Source organism: Heteronotia binoei, chromosome 6 (assembly GCF_032191835.1).
Source record: "Heteronotia binoei isolate CCM8104 ecotype False Entrance Well chromosome 6, APGP_CSIRO_Hbin_v1, whole genome shotgun sequence".
In the NCBI taxonomy this organism is placed as follows: Eukaryota; Metazoa; Chordata; class Lepidosauria; order Squamata; family Gekkonidae; genus Heteronotia; species Heteronotia binoei.
This window is the reverse complement of record NC_083228.1, coordinates 65418748-65439783: the sequence shown is the minus strand read 5'-3', so window position 1 is coordinate 65439783 and position 21036 is coordinate 65418748. Positions and strand designations below refer to the sequence as shown.

General features: G+C 41.5%; 1 protein-coding gene across 4 annotated transcripts in view; it reads left to right on the top strand.

Moving 5' to 3' along the window:
• Positions 1-21036, top strand: part of VTI1A (vesicle transport through interaction with t-SNAREs 1A) — a 421333-nt gene that overhangs the window by 76906 nt on the left and 323391 nt on the right. For all 4 annotated transcript variants that reach the window (XM_060241685.1, XM_060241684.1, XM_060241687.1 and 1 more), the window contains one exon: positions 4317-4401. In XM_060241685.1, coding sequence (XP_060097668.1) covers positions 4317-4401 — 85 coding nt within the window. The remainder of the gene's footprint in view (positions 1-4316; positions 4402-21036) is intronic.

Below are 21036 nucleotides of genomic sequence, written 5' to 3'. Positions count from 1 at the left end.
CATTATTGTGTAGACCTACTGACATACAAAACAGTATGAAAATATTGCATGCATGTTGAAAATAGAATCCAGGTAGATATATGCTCAGTTGTACATCAGTATTTATTATTTATTTGTGCATATGCTGTAGAGAATGTAGATGAGAGCCCTTCTTCCTCTCACCTTAGGAAATGACCTGAACTGGCAGCAATGCTTTGAGACGGATGTAAAAGTATCTTATGGTTATTTGCTGACATCCTCTAGTATGTTTTTGAAGATTCTTCCTCAATATTATTGTATAGTACAGCAAATTCTTGTGCTGTTGTATAAAAAAACACATTCTTTACCTACTCAAAGGTTTGGTACAGTAAAAGTTGCTAGGGAACCAATATTCTGAGGTAGCTGCATAGTGATACCTCAGAGTTCCTGGCAGAGAGAGGAAACAGCAAATTATGCTTGTTTAGTATTGTATTTGGTGGGTGGCCTTGTGATATGGTGTTTAATTCAGAAAGAGGGGATGGTCAGGGTATTTTTGAAAGTCATACTTTAAAGAAACTGATATGCAAATATCTTAAATATAAGTGAATCCTTGATTAATATTCTTTCTTAATACACTGATCAATATATGTAATAATGTTATTTTAGCTCCCAACAGCTAGACAGCGTCTTAGTAAATCACGAAGAAATACTACTACTACTATACAAAATGCAATTGAGAAGGCAAATAGTCCTCGAGCTCTGTCTTCAGTTGTTGTTAATGAAGTGTCATTATTGTACATATTATTTCACAGGGTAATGTAAACAAAAGACAGGTTCCTACCCTAATGAGCCTACAATCAAAAATTTGGTTAGAATGGAGGCAGGAAAGTAGGAAGATTGCTTAGGGAGAGAAACAAGGATGATGGTCACAAGGAGTGAACATGAGACAATACAGTTATGTGTCACATAGGTTTCATTTAAGATGGGAAAGAAATCTTAAAAGGTTAATGGTCCTCCATTTGAGTTTTAGTATGTAAAATTGATAGTGTGGTAGTAATTATGCAAATATGAAGATTTCTTAGTCTTTTGAAATTGAGTCTTGCTTTCATGGAGACATTAGAACACACATCAAACTTTTTCATGACTGTTCATAGGCATACCTATATTTGTAGAAGGATGCAGTGGAAGGATTCTTGAAAGTAAATGCAATGATACTTATAAGCCCAAATCATAACAGTTGTGTAATAGACTATGAAAACAGTAATTTGAACTTATTAGTAAAGTGGTATATGTAGGCAATGTAATATAATAGTGTTAACATTATTTATGAAAATAAATCAGGTAATTTAGCCTTTGGTGAATAATTAACATTTTAAAAGTGTGTGTGCATGTGTGATTGTATTACTGTTCTGTTATTTTGTAAGCCCTCTCACTTATCTTTTTTGTTTCATAGTTTTTTGGGGGGAAGCATATGTAATGTGTGGCTAAAAAGGGGATTGGAATTCAACATCAAAGAGTAGAATGTGCAATGCAATGGAACCTCCACTAACTGCAATTTTTAGCTACTGTATTATAGCTGTAAGATAAACTGTAAAGGGGGTGGTGTTTATATAAAGAGTATAAAATGTACATTTAAGCCCAAAGGATGGTTAGTACAGAGATTATGACAAGGTTCTAAACTAGTCATATAGTATGACATGAAGGCTTTCCCAATTACAGCTCTCCTAAGGTTGTATGATCTTAAAAGCAAGTGTGATTTTTCCATACTCTTTTTTAATTTAAAAAAATGTTCAATTCCTGTATTATAAAGCTGTATTGCAGCACAGATGTCTGACACAGAAAGCTATGGAGGCTACACTGCTCTGTTTTCTTTTCACTGTTGAGATTTCAGTTTGAATCTAGCCCACATGGAAAGACTAAATCTCTAGCTGTATCTTGCCACTTTGCAAAACTTCCACATACAACTCCTTAGAGAAGCTCTTTGTGAAGATAAAAGACAAGCCTGAGCCACCTCATGCTACTTCATATACAAAGGAATAAGGGATAGTGTGGGAGAATGAATTTGGAAAGGGGTGGGGAACTAGTTGAAAGCACTCACTGCAACTGTTAATCATTGCTCTTTATAACTGAAGTAACAGTATTCTCCCCCTCCCCCCCCAAAAAAGTAAATAACATAACCACTTATGGGGTGGGGATGAAGACTTGTGATGTAGAATGAACTGGGTGAAAAGGATATAAAATCAGAAGTACGAAAGCAACATTGTACATTGAGATCTTTTTGTTCTGTGTTCGTACATTGAGATCCTGTGGAAGCAAGGTGTCTGCGTGCAAGAAATCTAACATGAACTTTAAGCATTCTCTGGTGGTTTGAAATTTAATTTATCATCCATAATAATAGCATTGCCATTTGATTTTTGTGTTTGTGTGATACAGTGTAACATCTTTTAAAAACAGCTAAGGATATCTTAAGTGATTTTTCATAGATCTGGATCAACTTGTTTTGATTTTACTGTTGTTTGCATTGCATCCTGAGAAGTCTGTATCTATAAAATATATCACTTTTAAATCACAAGTGTTGCTTTTCAATCCTTGAGGAGGGGGGGTTGTGCTTATCCTGAATACTTTGCATTGACTCTGTATCCAGCAATTATTATGAAGATATAACTAACATGAGTTTAAATTATGAGTTTAGTTTATATACTTTTTCATTCATATTAAAATAGTATGAGTTTTATATAATACATTTCTATACATACCACCTTTTTATAAGAGGCCTTGCTGTTTTTAGAGACCCATGGCCTAGAAAACAGGGATTCTGTCATTAGGAAAAAAAAATTTCCCTTTGAAGTCTGCTAATAAAATTAATTGTTCTGAAATTATTCCTTTGCCTTAGCAGTGCTACTTAGCTGCTGACATAATCAAATAATTTTCTACAATTTAAATTTTACAGTGTTACTAAATGTTTGTGGTCCTTTCTTCTTTCCACTAGCCCCCTTTGTTCTGGACTCTTTTCCCTCCCTTTCTAAATATAAGGCTTTTTTTTTTTTTGCAATTTACTCTTAACCTATCCACTGTGTATTAGACAACTCTATTAATTATTATAGATTGTTATTGCAGCTTTCCTGACCTTCACATTGGGTTCTATCTGTGCTGATCTAAATGCATTGTTTTAATGATTTCTAAAAAAAAAAAATCAAGGAAAGCTTTGATGTGGCTTTAGCTGCCTCCATCGTCTGGCCGCATCTCAGAGATGTGTCACCTGTGCCGGGAGGGAATAGGGAAATCACGTTTTGAATGATAATGATAACATACTAATCACTTCCTTTCTTTGAAGATAGAAGCGAGATATTCTGTCAGCATCCCTGGCTGCTAGAGCTTGGAGGCACTGGTCTAGGTGTATTAGCTTAAGTGTGCATGTCAATACAGCTTGCATCTCCCAAGATCCATAGGGGCTCATTAGAGCAAGGTAGATCATTTCGGCAGACAGCCACTCAGATAATATGGATGGCACCTATTTTTTAATATTATTATTAGAAAGCATTTCTTCAGTTTTTAAATGACATCTGTCAACAAGGCAAACTTCTAGGACTTTTTTTTGACATGTATCCAAACCTGATTTTTTTCCCCCAGACTGAAGGGGGGAGGAGGTTGGAACATGTATGCTTGTGTGTATGTTGACAACTTGATTAGAAGTATAGACTCGGTATTTCCAAAAAAATAAAATATTTTTGAAGTCTGTAGTGTACTGAAGAAAAATGAGTAAAACCAAGCTTTCTTTCTGGTCCTTATCATAGAACATGGTGACAAGATTGTGCAGGGTGCTGTATTTTTTCATCAAAATAAAAATATGTCTGTTTATGAATGCTAATCTGCAATCCTCTCAGAATAATAGGTCTATTTTGCATTATATTTTACTTGTGGATTTCACATCAAGAATTCTTGTTTTGAATTCAAGAACAGCAAGTTTATATATTTGTATTACATCTTTTTTTTAGCAGTATATAAGTTAAAAGGTTAGAATATGCCGTCTGCAGCAGCTTGGGATGTGCTTCTTTCAGTTGTTCTGTGAAAACATCAGTGTTTGCTGATGGCAAAACTGAAGAATCCATCTGGTAAAATACTTATACATTGTCTGTATTATTCTCATGGGGTTTGTATAATATTCACAAAACATTTACATTTATCTAACACAAATTCTAGGAAATAATTATGACAGGCCATATAAGCAGCCCTCTTGCCAAAGGTACTTTCTGTGAGTCATTCTGTTGTATTATAAAAGGTAAAAATTGAAAAAAGGTAATGGGGAGACAACATTGTAGACAGTGCCTGATTTTTCTTTCCCTTGTTTTCTTTTTCAGAGGGCACATCTGCTCGATAACACAGAGAGGCTGGAAAGGTCATCTCGGAGACTAGAGGCTGGATACCAAATAGCAGTGGAAACTGGTAAGAATTCTGAGAGTGAGCAAATTGTCTTGCTTATGCACAGCAGTCTTCACAACACATGACATTTCAGGGAAACTTCAAAGGCAAAGCAGAGACAGCAGCCCGAGATGTGGTTTACATATTGGGGAGACAATTGGGAGCTTATTTGCGCTTATCTTTTTTCAAGTTAAAAGGCATGACATCTACTGAAAACAGTTCCTGAGGTTTAAAAGTATACATCTGAACAGAGATGGAATACTTTGTCTAAATTCTACATTTGTCTTAATATGCAGTTACATGTTGTCAGTTTACCCACCCGCAATGACTGGTAGCGTGCACTGTAGACTCCAGTGGTTTTTTTCTTTTTTCTTTTATGCATATATATAAGAAATTAAAATTTGAATAAATTTCTAATATTTTAAATTGACCAGAGGCAGAAGTGGATTTTAGGAAGCTACTATTCAGTTTCATCATACTGATGTTTTTATGCAATGGAATTATGCACTGGAATTAGCAAGTAACATCAAAATTCAGCTATAGTAATTGTAGCAAATGAATGGCAAAAGGATACAGTTTTGGAAATAGTAATTAATAATGTTTAATCTGGATTTTATGTGTTTTACAAGCAGCACAGTAACTAACTATGCTATCCTAAGCCAAGTTATACCATTCTAAGTCCACAGAAGATGATGGATTTAAAAGAGTGTAACTGTGCTTAGAACTACACTGCAAGTTTTCACTACCTAAATTATAAATGAAGAACATTTACCCAGATTCTTGTGAAATTCACAATAATGCACACTGTGTAATTACCAGGAAATCAAAATCTGATTTCTCTCACATCATAGCAATTCAATTGAAAACAATATGTCAACAATATGCATGGATTGCCCTAAAATCTCTGCAAGAGAGGCTTGGTGACATAGCATTCAGAAGAAGTTAGGATCATACTTACTTTTTTTCCTCTGCCATCCCATGATAGCCATTTCAGATCTGGTGATTACTATATACCATGATAATGATATGTCTTATTTTGTATCTTTTTTAGTGGGATATCACATTGGTTTCTGATAACCTGAAATGTTTATATACCATTCTAAGTCCACAGAAGATGATGGATTTTGTGTGTGTGTGCGGGGGGGGGGGGGGGATGTGAGTCTCTCTTTGCTTTAAAATCTTTATTTCAATAATTTATTTTAAATATTTTATACTGCCTTTCTACCCTGATGGGTCCCCAAAGTTTGATGATCACATCAAAATAAATAAAATAAAGTATATGTAAAACTGTCCAATAATGTAAACACTAAAACCAGGGAGCAGGGTCAATAACAGTTATTGGGGGTATGCCAAACAAGACAAAATAGTCATCTCTTGCTGGTAAATGATAGCAACAGAGGGAGACAAATTAAGCTCTTTGGAGAAGGAGTTCCAAAGCTTTGGTGCCACCATGAGAAGGCCCTTTATCAGGTTGCTTCCCATTTAGCCTCAGGTGGCAGAGGCATCCAAAGCAGGGTCTCTCAAGATGACTCAGTAAATTCAAGTAAATTCAAGTAAATGACAAGTAAATTCATATACAAGAAGGCTGTTCTTAAGATGTGCTTTAAAATGACTACTGGTACCTTGAATTGGGCTAGAAAGCAAGTTGGGAGCCAAGGTAGCTGTAGTAGTGTGGTCCCTATAAACCACTCCAGTCAGCATCCTGGCTGCAGCATTCTACACCAATTTTAGCTTCAGAAAAGTCTTCAAGGGCAGGCTCATGTAGAGCACACACCAGTAACTTTATATAGATGTTATTGCACCATGCATCACAGTGGCAAGATCTTTCTTTCACTGTTTCTGTTAAGAAGTTGTTCTGTCAGCTCCTTAATTATGAGTTCCAGATATGCAGAGTTTGGGTTAAACTCTTTCTTCATACCAGCATTTTACTGTGGTTTGGGGGTCCTTTGGAAAACTATCTTCCCCTTTCTTATTTAGATATTACAAATATTACAAATTTCATTCTTGTCTTTGTAGTGAAATGATAAGGTCAGACTGGACTCCATTCAGATCGGTTTTCATTATGCATATGGAGGATTCTTTTGGTGCATAGGTGATGCATATACGTAAAAATTGTGAATTGGACAGATTTCATTCACTGATACAGGAATTTAACCAGTGTGCAAGACTGCCTTTGAGCAAGGTGCATTGATAATCCATTATAATAAAACATTCCTGGCAGTATGCAGCCCTGAGAATTATTCTAAAAGTCATTCCGGGGGGGGGGGGAGTCAAAACATTATATTGGGGTGGTTCATACAGCTTAACTTTACAGCTTTGAAGTAGACAGGAGGGTATTGGTTTTATAAATCCAAAAAGTTTTACATCATTGGGCTTTTGTAAAGTAACTTATTTCCAGTGCATGTTTTACATTTGATGGGCTGATATGTAGATTGGATGAGATCATTATGTTTACTTTTCCATGTAAAGGTTCCTATAATATTTCTTCATCCTTGGGTTTTCAGACAGGAGACAGTTATTCTGCTCATGTAATCAGGAGTCTTCAGCTTAGGAGTTGGCAGTAGGGATGGGCAGGAACTGGGGAAATCAAGGTTCATTTTGTTCCATGTGGTTCCATGAACCAAAATTAAACTTCATAAAGCTTTCTGTTTACGAAACTGATTTATTTCTTGAGGTTTGTGATGTGATAGAATGGTCTCCCTATGGGCTAGAGATGCCAAACTTTCAGTGAGTCTCCAGCCGACTCTCCTCTACCTGCTGTCCAATTTTGGTTAAGATTGCATGGGGGGAAGTTACTGCCTCTCAAAGCAGGTCCCCCCAGGAAGGTGCTAGTCACAAACTCCAATGGAGTTGGTGGGTCCTCAGCTGAGGAAGCAATGAAGCTAAGCCCCTCTGTTTGGTATGAATAGGACAGGTGCCTCAGAGGGAAGTTGAACAGAATGGGTAGGTATCCTCAATTGTCAAACTACCTGTCACAAGTCTTCATCCTCTCCTAAAGTCTTACTTCTTTGACCATCAGTCCAAGGACTTTTCAGACTGCGACTTCTCAGGACACATATGTCTCCTGTTCTTCACCTCCGTGAATAACTCCTGGGAGGCCATGACATCAAACTACTCGATACTTACTATCATCAGATTAGGATGGAGTTCTCTTGTGCTTCCAGAGTGTTTATGTCTACCCTACCCAGCCCAGCCGAAATCCCAGAAATAGATTCATTTCTGCAGAAAGAAATGATAAAAGCAGAGATGCTCTCCCAAATGGGCTTAGAGGTTCTATGCCAAGTATTTCAGCATCCCAAGAAAGATAGAATTCTTCCTCCCATTCTTGATCTCAGTATGTTGAAACCAAGAAGTTCTGTTGTTCTTGCCTTTTCTGACGTTGGGATCTTGATACATGTTGATTGACCTCAAAGATGCTGCAACACTGCTGTTTTCTTCTATTTATAGTGGGAAATGAACATTATTAGTGCAAGGTATTGTTCTTTGGGCCTTTCCGTTTCCCCCAAGGGCTTTCACAAGTGCAGCATTAGTTTCTGGTGGTATTTTCTCATATTAAGCCACACCTTCTGATGCCAAACCAGCCCGAACTGTGTTCCTGTGTGTTCCTGTTCAAAAAAAGCCTTGATTGCAATCCAGGAGGCAGATTCAACACCACCTAGGTCTCATGGCAGCTTCCATCTTTGTATACCAAATGAGACTGTACAGATCTGATGGTTCCTTCATCATTTCCAACCCATACTCCCAGGATAAAACTTATCACATGTATCTGAAGATGCTGCTCTCTCTGGTAGTGGGTGCTGTGGCACAACTTGAACTTGGACACTTACTCCTCCTGCTCCATCCTTGATCATCATTAAAGATGCCTCCTGGTGGGGTTTAGGCATTCAATGTGACATGGACTCACTTATTCAATTCTGGTCATCTTTGGGAGAAGAAGTTACACATCAGCAAACTGGACCTTTAGGTGATCTATAAGTCACTTTGTGCCTTTGTCCCCAGGCTGCAAATCCAAGTGGTAGAGGTGGCCACAGAAGAACACAATCACCATGTACTACATCAACTGTGTTTCCCAAACTCAACCCAAAGAAGGGGAAATTAGCTTTAAAAGGGTTCCAGAAAGGAATAGTACAGGATGTTGGTGTGTGTATACAAGGGTGGATCTCAGTAGAGGTACCCCACAATAAAAGTTTGAAGAAAGGGAGTGAAATTGTGAACATAATAAAATAAAAGAAGTAAAAATTTAAAGAACCTACACTGAGCACAGAGAACTAAGTCCCCTAAGTAATCACACACACGCACGCATGTGTGAAAGAGTGCTCTTGATAAAAAGGAAATGGAAGGAAATTGGAAAGGTTTAGGGAAGGGACGTGAATGTGAAATCCTGGGCTTGAGGTCTGGAGAGGAGCCTGCAACAGTTGCAGGGGTATTCAGATAGCGGAAATACAACACACTTTTCACTGACCTGGGATGGTCTTTTATGGGGAAGAGTCCCTTAGCTGGACATGGGAACCCATTTTCCAAGGAACATGATGGGTCCAAGATAACAAGCTTGATTCTCACTAGCTGGGTTAAAGTTAATTGCTGTCAAACTTTGGTGAGGAGAAGTGGAGAAGATATCATTATTAGGTTATTGTGAGCTAAATATGCATGAGCATAATGAGCCTGGTTGAGGCAACTTGACTAACATACTTAAATTAAGTTGAAGTGAGCCAGATCTGTGATGACACAAAAGTCTGGGTGAATCATGATAGCTCTTGAAACAGGATGGAGCATAAATTAATGGCTTGAGTGCCTTCTTGACTGAGCAAAATAATGGAAAAGATGAAGCAGGCATTGGCTAATGAAATGGCTACTTTCTTGGGCTGGTCATTCACCTCTGGGATATGCCACGTTATCCCGGTGTTGAAAAGTCATTTGCTATCAAGGATGAAGTCTTATTGAGAACCATGAGCTGGAACAGATTGCACTTAGTTTGTGATGCCTTCATCTCCTGTCCCTGGGAATTTCCAATGTCATGGCAGAATCCAGGTGTCTTTATGAGACTCCCTAATTTAGGTCCCTTTGGCACTTAGGCTGTAAAAGGGGACACCTATTAAAACAACTAAGTCCAAAATAAGAGAGGGACTCTTCTAACCAAAGGGATTTCAGCTTGAGGAAGGGTTGAGGGCCTTTCAATTACATTGGCTAGCAAACTGGTACAGCATCCAGCACTCTGAACATGTTGCCCTTGGGAGTGATGCATTTAGTACAACATGCTGCAGGTAACACTTGAAGAGACATACTTAGTTGCCAAGGCACCACAGTACATGTCCATTTATGGACCCTCAGTGACGCTTCCATGAACAGTTGTTTTGTTTTTGAGGCATTACAGAGGATGACCAGAACCAGTTTGGTGTAGTGGTTAAGTCTGAGGACTCTTATCTGGGAGAACTGAGTTTGATTCCTCTGCATGCACGTGCTGATGTGACCTTGGTTCAGCCACAAGTTCTCTCAAAACTGTTCTTCTCAAGCAGTTCTGGGAGAGCTCTCTCAGTCCCACGTACCTCACAGGGTGTCTGTTGTGGGGAGGGGAAGGGAAAGCAGATTTGTAAGCTGCTCTAAGACTCCTTTGGCTAGCAAATGGTGGGGTATAAATCAAATCTCCTCCTCCTCCTCCTCTTCTTCCTACCTTGCACAACAAAATCATTTTTGCTTTTGGGAACGTATAGATCACTTGTCCCTGTCTTGATACGTTCTGTCTTGATATCACTGACCCTGTAGCAACTAGCCTGAAGGAGTCACTTGACCAACTGTTTCTAGTGAGAACACTACTACAGAAGCCATCCACTAGGCAGTCCTATGAGTACAAGTGGGAAATACTATAACACCTTTACTTTGCAACATAGATGTGTTTCATCTGCTTGTCCAGTGACTTCCAACCAGTGAGTCTCTGAACTCCCACAGCATATGATGACAACATTGGTTTTGAGTTTGATAAAAGAAGTTCAGAATGCCTGTTGCAATGTCCTATTTTAACAGAAAATCTCAATGCTAGAAGATTCCTATTCCAGTGTATTCTAAATCAGAACCAGAATCTTAATCTCTTTAACCCTCTGATTAAAAGTCTGATCTAAGGATAATGGTATAGATGTGTTATTATAGGTTTTTGTCTGGGGGAGGGTTAAGATGTTGTGAATATTTGACTGCATTTGTTGTATATCATTTTTTAAAAGTTTAATTAAAAAAGAGAATGCAAAAAAATCATAACTGCATAAAAATACAGCAGATGAAGCTTATGAATTTTTTTGCATATTCCCTGCTTACTAATGTCAGTAACACTGCTGTTGAATAAATGGTTTATGGTCTATTGATGTAAGTCAGTTTATGATACCATATCTGTGGAAGCCTCACTCCATATGAAATAAAATGTGAGATATTGAGGGAAATCCTTTCTTATTGTCCGATGGATTTTCAGAACTGGGGTGACATCAGGTCTTACTTTTGGCTCTAATTATGAAATTACTTTCCAGGAAAATCCTCTAGTTTCCTGCCTGTCAAAATTAGAGAGCAGAGGAGAGTTCTCTGTTTATGCAGACCTTTGTAGATATGTAGTTGAAATCAAAAACTTCTGACAGAGTTTGATTTCTGACAAAGGCTAGGATTGAAGGGGCCATGAGCAACTTCCTACACAAACACCAGCTCATTTAGGCACGGTGTTTCCACCTCATCTGACCCCGTTAGTGCTTGCCTGTGACATTAGGACCATAGTAAGAAAGAGGCAACCTGAAACATGCCAGTGATGTGCTGAAATAAAATTTCATGAAATTTTTTTCACAACCTAAACAGCATGAGTCTCACTGCACTAAGGCAGTGGGAAGTGATGGGTGCTTGTGTGCACAGAAAGAAACATTTTTAGTTTCTTGCTTGGTACTTTTTGGGTCTCAATTGATCTGTTTTATGGCTCTTAAAATGTTGATAGTTATTTTGTATTGCATTGTTGGTTACCCATAGAATAATGTACTAAGAAAGTTGCCTTTGTACATTTACCTGGCAGTAAAGTCAACTGAAAACAATCAGATTTACTTTTGGGTAGGTAGGTATGCAAAGGGTTGCACTGCATATATTATAACAATCAAATTATGATTTTTTTTCCTAAACTGAGATTCTGGCATTCTTAAGCATTTTTTGCTAAGTCACTGGTATTATAACTGAAGAAAAATCCCTCCATCATATATCACATTTGTCATTCTTAGCTTCAGGTAAGGTAGGGAATAATTAGTATTAGCCAGAAAGTATTTTATTCAAAACAAAAGACAGAAAAATATCCCCTTTTCTTATCTGGGAGGAACTGGGTTTGATTCTGCACTCTTCCACTGGCACCTGCTGATGTGACCTTGCGTCAATCACAAGTTCTTACAGAGCTATTCTCTCAAAAGCAATCTCTGTTAGCGCTCTCTCAGCCCCACATACCACTCAGGGTGTCCACTGTGAGGAAGAGAAGGGAAAGGAGATTGTAAGCTGGTCTGAGAGGTTGGCAGCCGTAGGCCTGGCAGTAACCTCTGGGTGATTTGATAGCACCTGACTTGCATGCCTCAACAAGGCCTGGCTGCTTGCTCTTGTTCAGCAGCAGCCACATTATGAAAGCCATTGTGGTTTAGCAGTTAGAGTTTCAGAGTAGGGTCTGGAAGACCCAGGTTTAAATACCCATCTTACTATGGAAGCTCACTGAGTGATTTTGGATAAGTCACTTATTTTCAGCCTAAACTACTTCACAAGGTTGCTGTGTTGATATAAATGAGGAGGGGAAAATAATGTAGACTGCTTTGGTCCTCACTTAGCAGAAAGGTGGGGTATAAATGAAATAACTAAAGAATAAATATAACTGAAGATGGGAGGCAGATAAAAGGTGAGTTGGTGAATGGTTGAGAAGGAGGGAATGAAACGAGTAAAGGGGAAAGACTATGGGAGTTGCCAGGATGACAGAAAGAGGAAATTGCATGGAGAGAGGGATGCAGGGAAAACTAAGTTCTTGAGGTTTCCCTGCCATGTAAGTGGGCCTGGGCCATAGGCTGGCACATACAGGTGGGCCACAGTTTTCCTAGGTAGATACTACAGAGGAAGGAGTTTAAGACAGAGGGTGGCAGGCCCGGCGCTAGGGTTTCTAGCACCCCAGGCCATCCCCACCCCCCAAGGTGTCTATTTGTGTGCACGGCCCAATGATGTCACCAGAAGTGACATCATCAGGGCATGAAGCCCTGTGCCCAGCCCTCTCCTGCTTCAAAGGGAGCTGGAAAGACCTCTTCCTGGCTCCCTCTGAATCAGGAGAGGGCTGGGCACAGGGCAAGCCATGCCTGGATGGCAGCAGGCGCACTCAGAGCCGGGCTCTGAGCGCACTTCCATGCCCCCTTACATCACCGAGGCTTGGTGAGGTAGGGACGCAGCGGGCATGCTCACTGCCATGCCCCCCGACATTGTCAAGGCTCAGGCAGCCTTGACGAGGTCGGGAATGCAGTGGGCGGCACATGAGGAGAGGTGGCACCTCCTGATGCCCCTAGGCCAGATGGCACTCCAGGCCACCACCTACTTGGCCGAATCCCACGCACCAGCCCTGGAGGATGGATAAAAGTAGGGTGGCTGTCAGATGGGAAGGAGATAAGATTGCCAGCTTCATGTTAGGAAATTCCCAGAGATTTGTGGATGGAGCAAGTGGGGTTTGAGGAGTTGAGGGACCTCAGAGGGGTATAATGCCATAGACTCCACCTTCCAAAGCAGTAATTTCCTCCAGTGGAACTAGAGTTGCCATCTTCCAGGTGTGGATTGGAAATCACCCAGAATTAAAGCTGCTCCCCAGATGACAAATATCAGTTCTCCTGGAGAAAATGGCTGCTTTGAAGAATTGACTCTATGACATTATACCCTGGTGAGGTGTCTTCCCTCCCCAAATCTTGCCTTCCCAAAGTTCCACCCCCAAATCTCTAGGAATTTTCCAGCCTTGGGCTAGCAATCTTAAGGTGAATTGATCAGTTGTGATTCAGAAGATCTCCAGTCCCCACCTGGCAGTTGGCAAACGTAGAAGGAAGCAGCAAAGAGGGAGAGGCTATGAGGGCTTTCAGGAATGGGGAAGAAAAAATAGTGAGAGGGCGGGAAATGAGATGCCTCCTGGAAGTCTTTGGGGGGTTCCCACTTGTAGGAGTATAATGTCATCTTCTTTCCTGTCACATTCCTTCCTGACATAGGAAATGGAATACAATGGGAGCAGACATTAATGAAGGTGACCCACTGGCTGTACTGGTGGTGCTGGCAGGAACAATTTGGACTTTGGGACCACAGGCTAGGTTTTGTGGATGATAACCTACTAGCATGCGATGGACTTCACTTGTCAAGGTCAGAGAAGAATGTGTTTGGCATAAACCTGGAGAGATCCATCAAGAGGGCTTTAAGCTGACACCACGAAGTGAAGGAGATGACCAGCATAGGGATTTAAATGAAGAAGCGCAAACAACAGAGAAGGGGCTAGGTTTAATGAAGCCAAAGGTGTGGAGCTTCAGATTTCTATGCACCAGTGCCCAAAGCTTGGGAGGAAGAGCTTGAGCTTCTAATACAGACACAGGGATATTATTTAGTAGACATTACAGAGACTTGGTGAGATGATTCCCATGACTGGAATGTAGTAGTGGATAGCCAAGAGTTGTTAAAGGAAAGCTGAAAGGGTTGAATAAGAAGTGGAGTGGTCAGTTTGATTCTGCACTCCTCCACATGCACCTGCTGATGTGACCTTGAGTCAGTCACATTTTCTCACAGAGCTGTTGCTCTCAAGAGCGGTTTCTGTTAGAGTTCTCTCAGCTCCACCTGCCTCACAGGGTGTCTGTTGTGGAGAGGGGAGGGAAAGGAGATTATAAACCAGTCTGAGATTCCTTCAGATAAAGAAGGGCGGTATATAAATCCAATCTCTTCTTCTGTATGTGAGGAAAGGGTTTGTCAAGAAATGCTGGAAGAGGAGGGTAACAGCACAGTGGAAAGTATCTGGATAAGGGAAAGAAGGACAAACAGTATTGTGGTAGGAGTGTGCTACAGACCTGACCAGGATGAGGAGGTGGATGCTGCCCTCCTTGAACAACTTTACAGGGTATCCCAAACAACAAGACCTGGTAGTTATGGGTGACCTCAACTTTCCAGATGTGTGCTAGAAGAGAAACTCTGGAAAGCGTCCACAGTCACACACATTCCTGATCTGTGTGACCAGTAGCTTCCTTCATCAAATGGTGGAGGAAGTTACGAGGAGCTCAGCCATACTCGACTTAAAATTGGCCAACGTGCAAGAGATGTTAGATGGGGTGAAGGTGGTGGGACCTTAGGGGGAAGTGACCATGTCTTGCTAGAATTCCTTTTGCTTGGGGACCAAGGAAGTTTGTAGCCACAGGTGTATGTTAGATTTCAGTAGGACAGACTTTAATGAATTCATGATGGGAATCATTCCTTGGTCAAGACTGTGGGAAGGGAAAGGAGTAAGTGAGGGTGGGCTCTCCTAAAACAAGAACTCTTGCAAGCTCAAGCCATTACTATTTCAACAAGAAGGAAACATGGTATGTGATCCAAAAAGCCAATGTGGATGAATGGCGAACTCTGTGATGTGTTAAGGGAGAAAAGGAAATGTTCAATAAATGGAGGCAAGGACATACCTCTAAAGAAGAGTATGCAGGTTGCTAAGTACTGTAGGTCAGCCATCAGAGAGGCCATAGCTCATGGTGAGCTAAAGCTGTCCAGGGAGGCTCGATACAATAAGAAAATCTTCAGATATGTGAAGAGCAAATGCAAGATAAAAGAGGCATTGGGCCCACTGTTGGATGAAAATGGAGAAACTGACAGAGAGAAAGCAGAAAGACTAAGTGCCTATTTTGCCTCAGTTTTTCCCCCAGAAGAAGAGTACAGGCTCATCTAGAGATGGTAGTAGGCAAGGCATCTGGGATGAATTAAATGAGTACAAATCCTCCAGGCCAGATGGTATGCACCTAAGAGTGTTCAAAGAAGTTTCTAGAGAGCCTTCCTCCATCATCTTCCAACTTGGTGATCCAGGGAAGTCAGCATGGATTTGTTCACAATAAGTCCTACCAGACTAGCTTCTTTGATTGAGTGATAAGTTTACTGGATCAAGGGAATGCTGTTGATGTTGTTTACCTGGATTTCATTAAAGCCTTTGGCAGGGTTCCCCATGACATTCTGATGGGTAATCTAGAGGATTGTGGACTGGACTCTAGGATAGTTAGATTGATAGGGAACTGGTTGGAGAAATGCACAGAGTAGTTGTCAATGGCATTTCATCTGAATGGAGGGAGGTGTCCAGTCAGATGCCACAGGGCTTAGTTCTGGGCCTGGAACTTTTCAATCTTTGTATCAGTGATCTGGATGAGGGGCTACTCATTAAAGTTGCAGATGACACCAAATTGAGAGGAGCAGCAAACACACAAGAAGAAAGAGATAGTTTCAATGAGATCTGAACACGTTGGGACAGTGGACATTGTGAACAAGATGCAATTTACCAAGGATAAGTGCTGAGTTCTACATCTGGGTAACAATCATGAGGAACATGCATTCTGTATGTAGGATACACTTCTGGATAGCGTGTATGATCTTGGAGTACAGGTGGACTGTAAGTTAAATATGAACAGCCAGACAAGGCTAATGCCATCTTGGGAGTGTGGAGGCATGGAGAAGAGGAGATGGAGGGGGGGGGACATGATTGCTCACTTTAAGGATTTGAAGGGCTGTCACTTACAGGAGGGTAGGGAGTTGTTCCTGTTAGCAGCAGAGGATAGATCTCACGCTAATGGGTTTAAATTAAAGGCAGGAAGATACCGGTTGGATATTAGGAAACAACTTTTTTACAACAAGAGTTGTTCAATAGTGGAATCATCTACTGAAGGGGGTAGTGAGCTTCCCCTCACTGGCAGTCTTTAAGCAGCAGCTGAACAAACACTTGTGAGGGACGCTCTAAGCTGATTGTGCATTGAGCAGGGGGTTGGACTAGATATATAGCCCCTTCCAATACTATGATTCTATGATCTATCTCTACATCTTCTGATGTTTGTTTTACATTTCTAAAAATGATATTCCAAACTTTTGCTGTTAATTTATATTCCAACTTGTTATATTCCACTGAGATGGTGGCAAACAGTATGGACTGTCTGCCAAAGTCTCGAGGCAGCAAAAGGAAGATTGCAGGCTTAACTTGCCGGGGAAATTGTAGATGTTTGTATACAAATGCTAGAAGTGTCTGAGATAAAATCGGGGAGTTGGAATGCTTAGTGTGGGGGGGAAACATAGACATTGTGGGTATTTCAGAAAGTTGGTGGAATGAGGAGAATCAATGGGACACGGCGATTCCTGGATATAAATTATATCAGAAGGATAGGGAACGAAGGGTTGGAGGGGTGTGACTCTGTATGTTAGAGAGGGTGTACAGTCCAGTAAGACTGAGAAGGTCAGATAATTAGATTCCCTTCTAGAAATGCTTTGAGTCGAAATAGTGGGCCCAAAAGGAAATTTAACGATAGGAGTTTGTTACCGCCTACCAGATCAAAAGATAAAGGACGGTTATAATATGATGAAAGAATTAAAGATAGCAGCTAAACATAAAAACTGTGTTATAATAGGTGATTTTAACTACCCGCAGATTGATTGGGTCAATATGTGTTCTGGTTGGGAGAAAGAGATTGAGCTTCTAGACACTCTCAATGACTGTGCTATGGAGCAGATGTTCACAGAACCTACAAAGGATGGGGGCGATCCTGGATTTGGTCCTAAGTAATGCCCAAGACCTGGTGAAAGATGTAAAAGTGATTGCACCGCTTGGGAGCAGTGACCATAATGTTATTGATTTCACCATTTATATAAATAGGGAGTTGCCCCAAATGACCAACACAACCACTTTTAACTTTAAAGGGGGTAAATTCTCTGAGATGAGGTGGCATGTGAAGAGGAAACTGAAAGGAAAGGTAAATAGGGTCAAAGACCTTGGGGAAGCTTGGAGGCTATTTAAAACTACAATCCTAGAAGCTCAGATAAAATATATACCACAAGTAAGAAAGGCACAAATGGGTATAAGAAAAAGCCTGCATGGTTAACAAACAAAGTAATGGAAGCTGTAAAAGGTAAGAAGGATTTCTTTAAGCGATGTAAATTTAGTCAAAGTGAGGTTATTAAAAGGGAACACAGACTGTGGCAAATCAAAGCAGGAAACTAGCCAGGGCGGCAGTGGGGCCCTTGGATGACCAAGGGGTAAAAGGATTACTGAAGGGGGATAGGGAAATGGCTGAGAAGCTGAATGCATTTCCCCCCTCTGTCTTCATTGTGGAAGATGAGAAGTGTTTGCCCAGTCCAGAACTGCTAATTTTGGAAGGGGTGTTGAAGGACCTGAGTCAAACTGAGGTGCTGAGAGAGGTAGTCCTACAACTGATAGACAAATTAAAAACTAATAAGTCACCAGGCCCAGATGGCATACATCCAAGAGTTCTGAAAGAACTCAAAGGAGAACTTGTGGATCTCCTGACAAAAATATGTAATCTTTCATTGAAATCTGCCTCCATTCCTGAGGACTGGAAGGTAGCAAATGTCACCCCCATCTTTAAAAAGGGTTCCAGAGAAGATCCGGGAAATTACAGGCCAGTCAGTCTGACTTCAATACTGGGAAAGTTGGTAGAAACCATTATCAAAGAGAGAATGAGTAGGCACATTGATGAACACAAGTTATTGAGGAAGACTCAGCATGGGTTCTGTAAGGGAAGATCTTGTCTCACTAACCTGTTAGAGTTCTTTGAGGGGGTGAATAAACATGTGGACAAGGGGGACCCAATAGATATTGTTAACTTTAACTTCCAGAAAGCTTTTGATAAAGTTCCTCATCAAAGGTTTCTTAGTAAGCTCGAGAGTCATGGATAGGGTTGCCGATCCCCCGGTTTGAAGGCCATCCCCCCGCTTCAGGGTCGTCAGAAAGCAGCGGGAGGGGAAGGAAATGTCTGCTGGGAACTCTATTATTCCCTATGGAGATTTATTCCCATAGAAAATCATGGAGATTTGATCTGCGAGTATCTGGGGCTCTGGGGAGGCTGTTTTTTGGGGTAGAGGCACCAAATTTTCAGTATAGCATCTAGTGCCTCTTCCCAAAATATCCCTCAAGTTTCAAAAAGATTGGACAATTCTATGAGCCCCAAAAGAAGGTGCTTCTATTTTTCATTATTTCCTATGGAAGGAAGGAATTGAAAAGGTATGCCGTCCCTTTAAATGTGATGGCCAGAACTCCCTTTGGAGTTCAATTATGCTTGTCACAGCCTTGATTTTGGCTCCACCCCTAATGTCACCTGGCTCCACCCCTAAAGTCTCCTGGCTCCACCCCCAAAGCCCCCAGATATTTTTTTTATTGGACTTGGCAACCCTAGTCATGGAGTAAAAGGACAAGTCCTCTTGTGGATCAAAAACTGGCTAATTAATAGAAAACAGAGAGTGAGTACAAATGGGCAATTTTCACAGTGGAAGATGGTAAGCAGTGGGGTGCTGCAGGGCTCAGTACTGGGTCCCATGCTCTTTAACGTGTTCATTAATGATTTGGAATTGGGAGTAAGCAGTGAAATGGCCAAGTTTGCAGATGGCAAATTGTTCAGGGAGGTGAAAAACCAGAGAGGATTGTGAGGAACTCCAAAGGGATCTGTCAAGGCTGGGTGAGTGGGCGTTAATGTGACAGATGAGGTTCAATGTGGCCAAGTGCAAAGTAATGCACATTGGGGCCAAAAATCCTAGCTATAAATACAAGTTGATGGGGTGTGAACTGGCAGAAACTGACCGAGAGAGATCTTGGGGTCATGGTAGATAACTCACTGAAAATGTCGAGACAATGTGCAATTGCAGTAAAAAAGGCCAATGACATGCTGGGAATTATTAGGAAGGGAATTGAAAACAAATCAGCCAGTATCATAATGCCCCTGTATAAATAGGGTTCCCAAATCCCCCGCTAGGCCTGGAGACCCCCGATTTGGAGCCTCCTCCCCCCGCTGGCCATAAAAGGGAAAGCGGGGGGAGGGGAGGGGGAGAACGGCAAACAGATCACTGAACGCTTGAAGTCCACTACGGACTACATTTCCCAAAATGCTTAGCGAGCAGAGGAATACTTGGCGTAGGGCGGTGGAGCGAGCTTGAGTCGTTGCCCGCTATTGGCGGTTGTCTTTGTGCGGAAGAGGCTGCCTGCGTTCCAGAGAGGGGGTGAGTGGCTGCTGACCCTGGAAGGCTTCTAGGATAGGGGCACCGGGGAAAGTGGGGTGCTTCGGATGCAGATTCCTAGCTGCATGTGTCTGTTGGAGACCGCTGCTGAGAGCCCTTTTTCCTTCTGTAGGGTCTGATTGTGTTGGGAATGCATGCTCAGCTGTACTTCTGCTGGTTTGTCTCTTCACAAGTTATAGATATGAATAGGGTTGCCAATCCCCAGGTGGGGGCAGGGGATCCCCTGGTTTGGAGGCCCTCCCCCCACTTCAGGATCATCAGAAAGGGGGGGAGGGGAGGGAAATATCTGCTGGGAACTTTATTATTCCCTATGGAGAGCTATTCCCATAGGAAATAATGGAGAATGGATCCACAAGTATCTGGGGCTTTGCGGGTGCTGTTTTTTGAGGTAGAGGCCCCAAATTTGCAGCGCAGCATCTGGTGCCTCTCCTTAAAATACTCTCCAAGTTTCAAAAAGATTGGACCAGGGGGTCCAATTCTATATGCCCCAAAAGAAGGTGCCCCTATCCTTCATTATTTCCTATGGAAGGAAGGCATTTAAAAGGTGTTCAGTCCCTTGAAACGTGATGGCCAGAACTCCCTTTGGAGTTCAATTGTGCTTGTCACAACTTGCTCCTGGCCCCACCCCCAATGTCTCCTGGCTCCACCCCCCAAGTCTCCTGGCTCCACCCCCAAAGTCCCCAGATATTTCTTGAATTGGACTTGGCAACCCTATGTATAAATCAATGGTGCGGCCTCATTTGGAGTAGTGTGTACAATTCTGGTCAGCACACCTTAAAAAAGATATTATAGCATTGGAAAAAGTCCAGAAAAGGGCAACTAGAATGATTAAAGGGTTGGAACACTTTCCCTATGAGGAAAGGTTAAAACACTTGGGGTTCTTTAGCTTGGAAAAATGTTGACTTGGGGTTTACAAGATTATGCATGGGATAGAGAAGGTAGAGAAGATTATGCATAGGATAGAGAAGGTAGAGAAAGAAGTACTTTGCTCCCTTTCTCACAATACAAGGACTCGTGGGCATTCAATGGAATTGCTGAGCAGTTGGGTTAGAACTGATAAAAGGAAGTGCTACTTCACCCAAAGGGTGATTAACCTGTGGAATTCATTGCCACAGGAGGTGGTGGCAGCTACAAGCATAGACAGCTTCAAGTGGGGAATGGATGAGCATATGGAGCAGAGGTCCTTCAGTGGGTATTAGCCACAGCGTATTGTTGGAACTCTCTGTCTGGAGCAGTGATGCTCTGTATTCTTGTGCTTGGTGGGGCACAGTGGAAGGGCTTCTAGCCCCACTGGTGGACCTCTTGATGGCACTTGGGTTTTTTTGCCACTGTGTGACACAGAGTGTTGGACTGGATGGGCCATTGGCTTCTCTTATGTTCTTATGTTTGGTGCAGTGGTTAAGTGTGTGGACT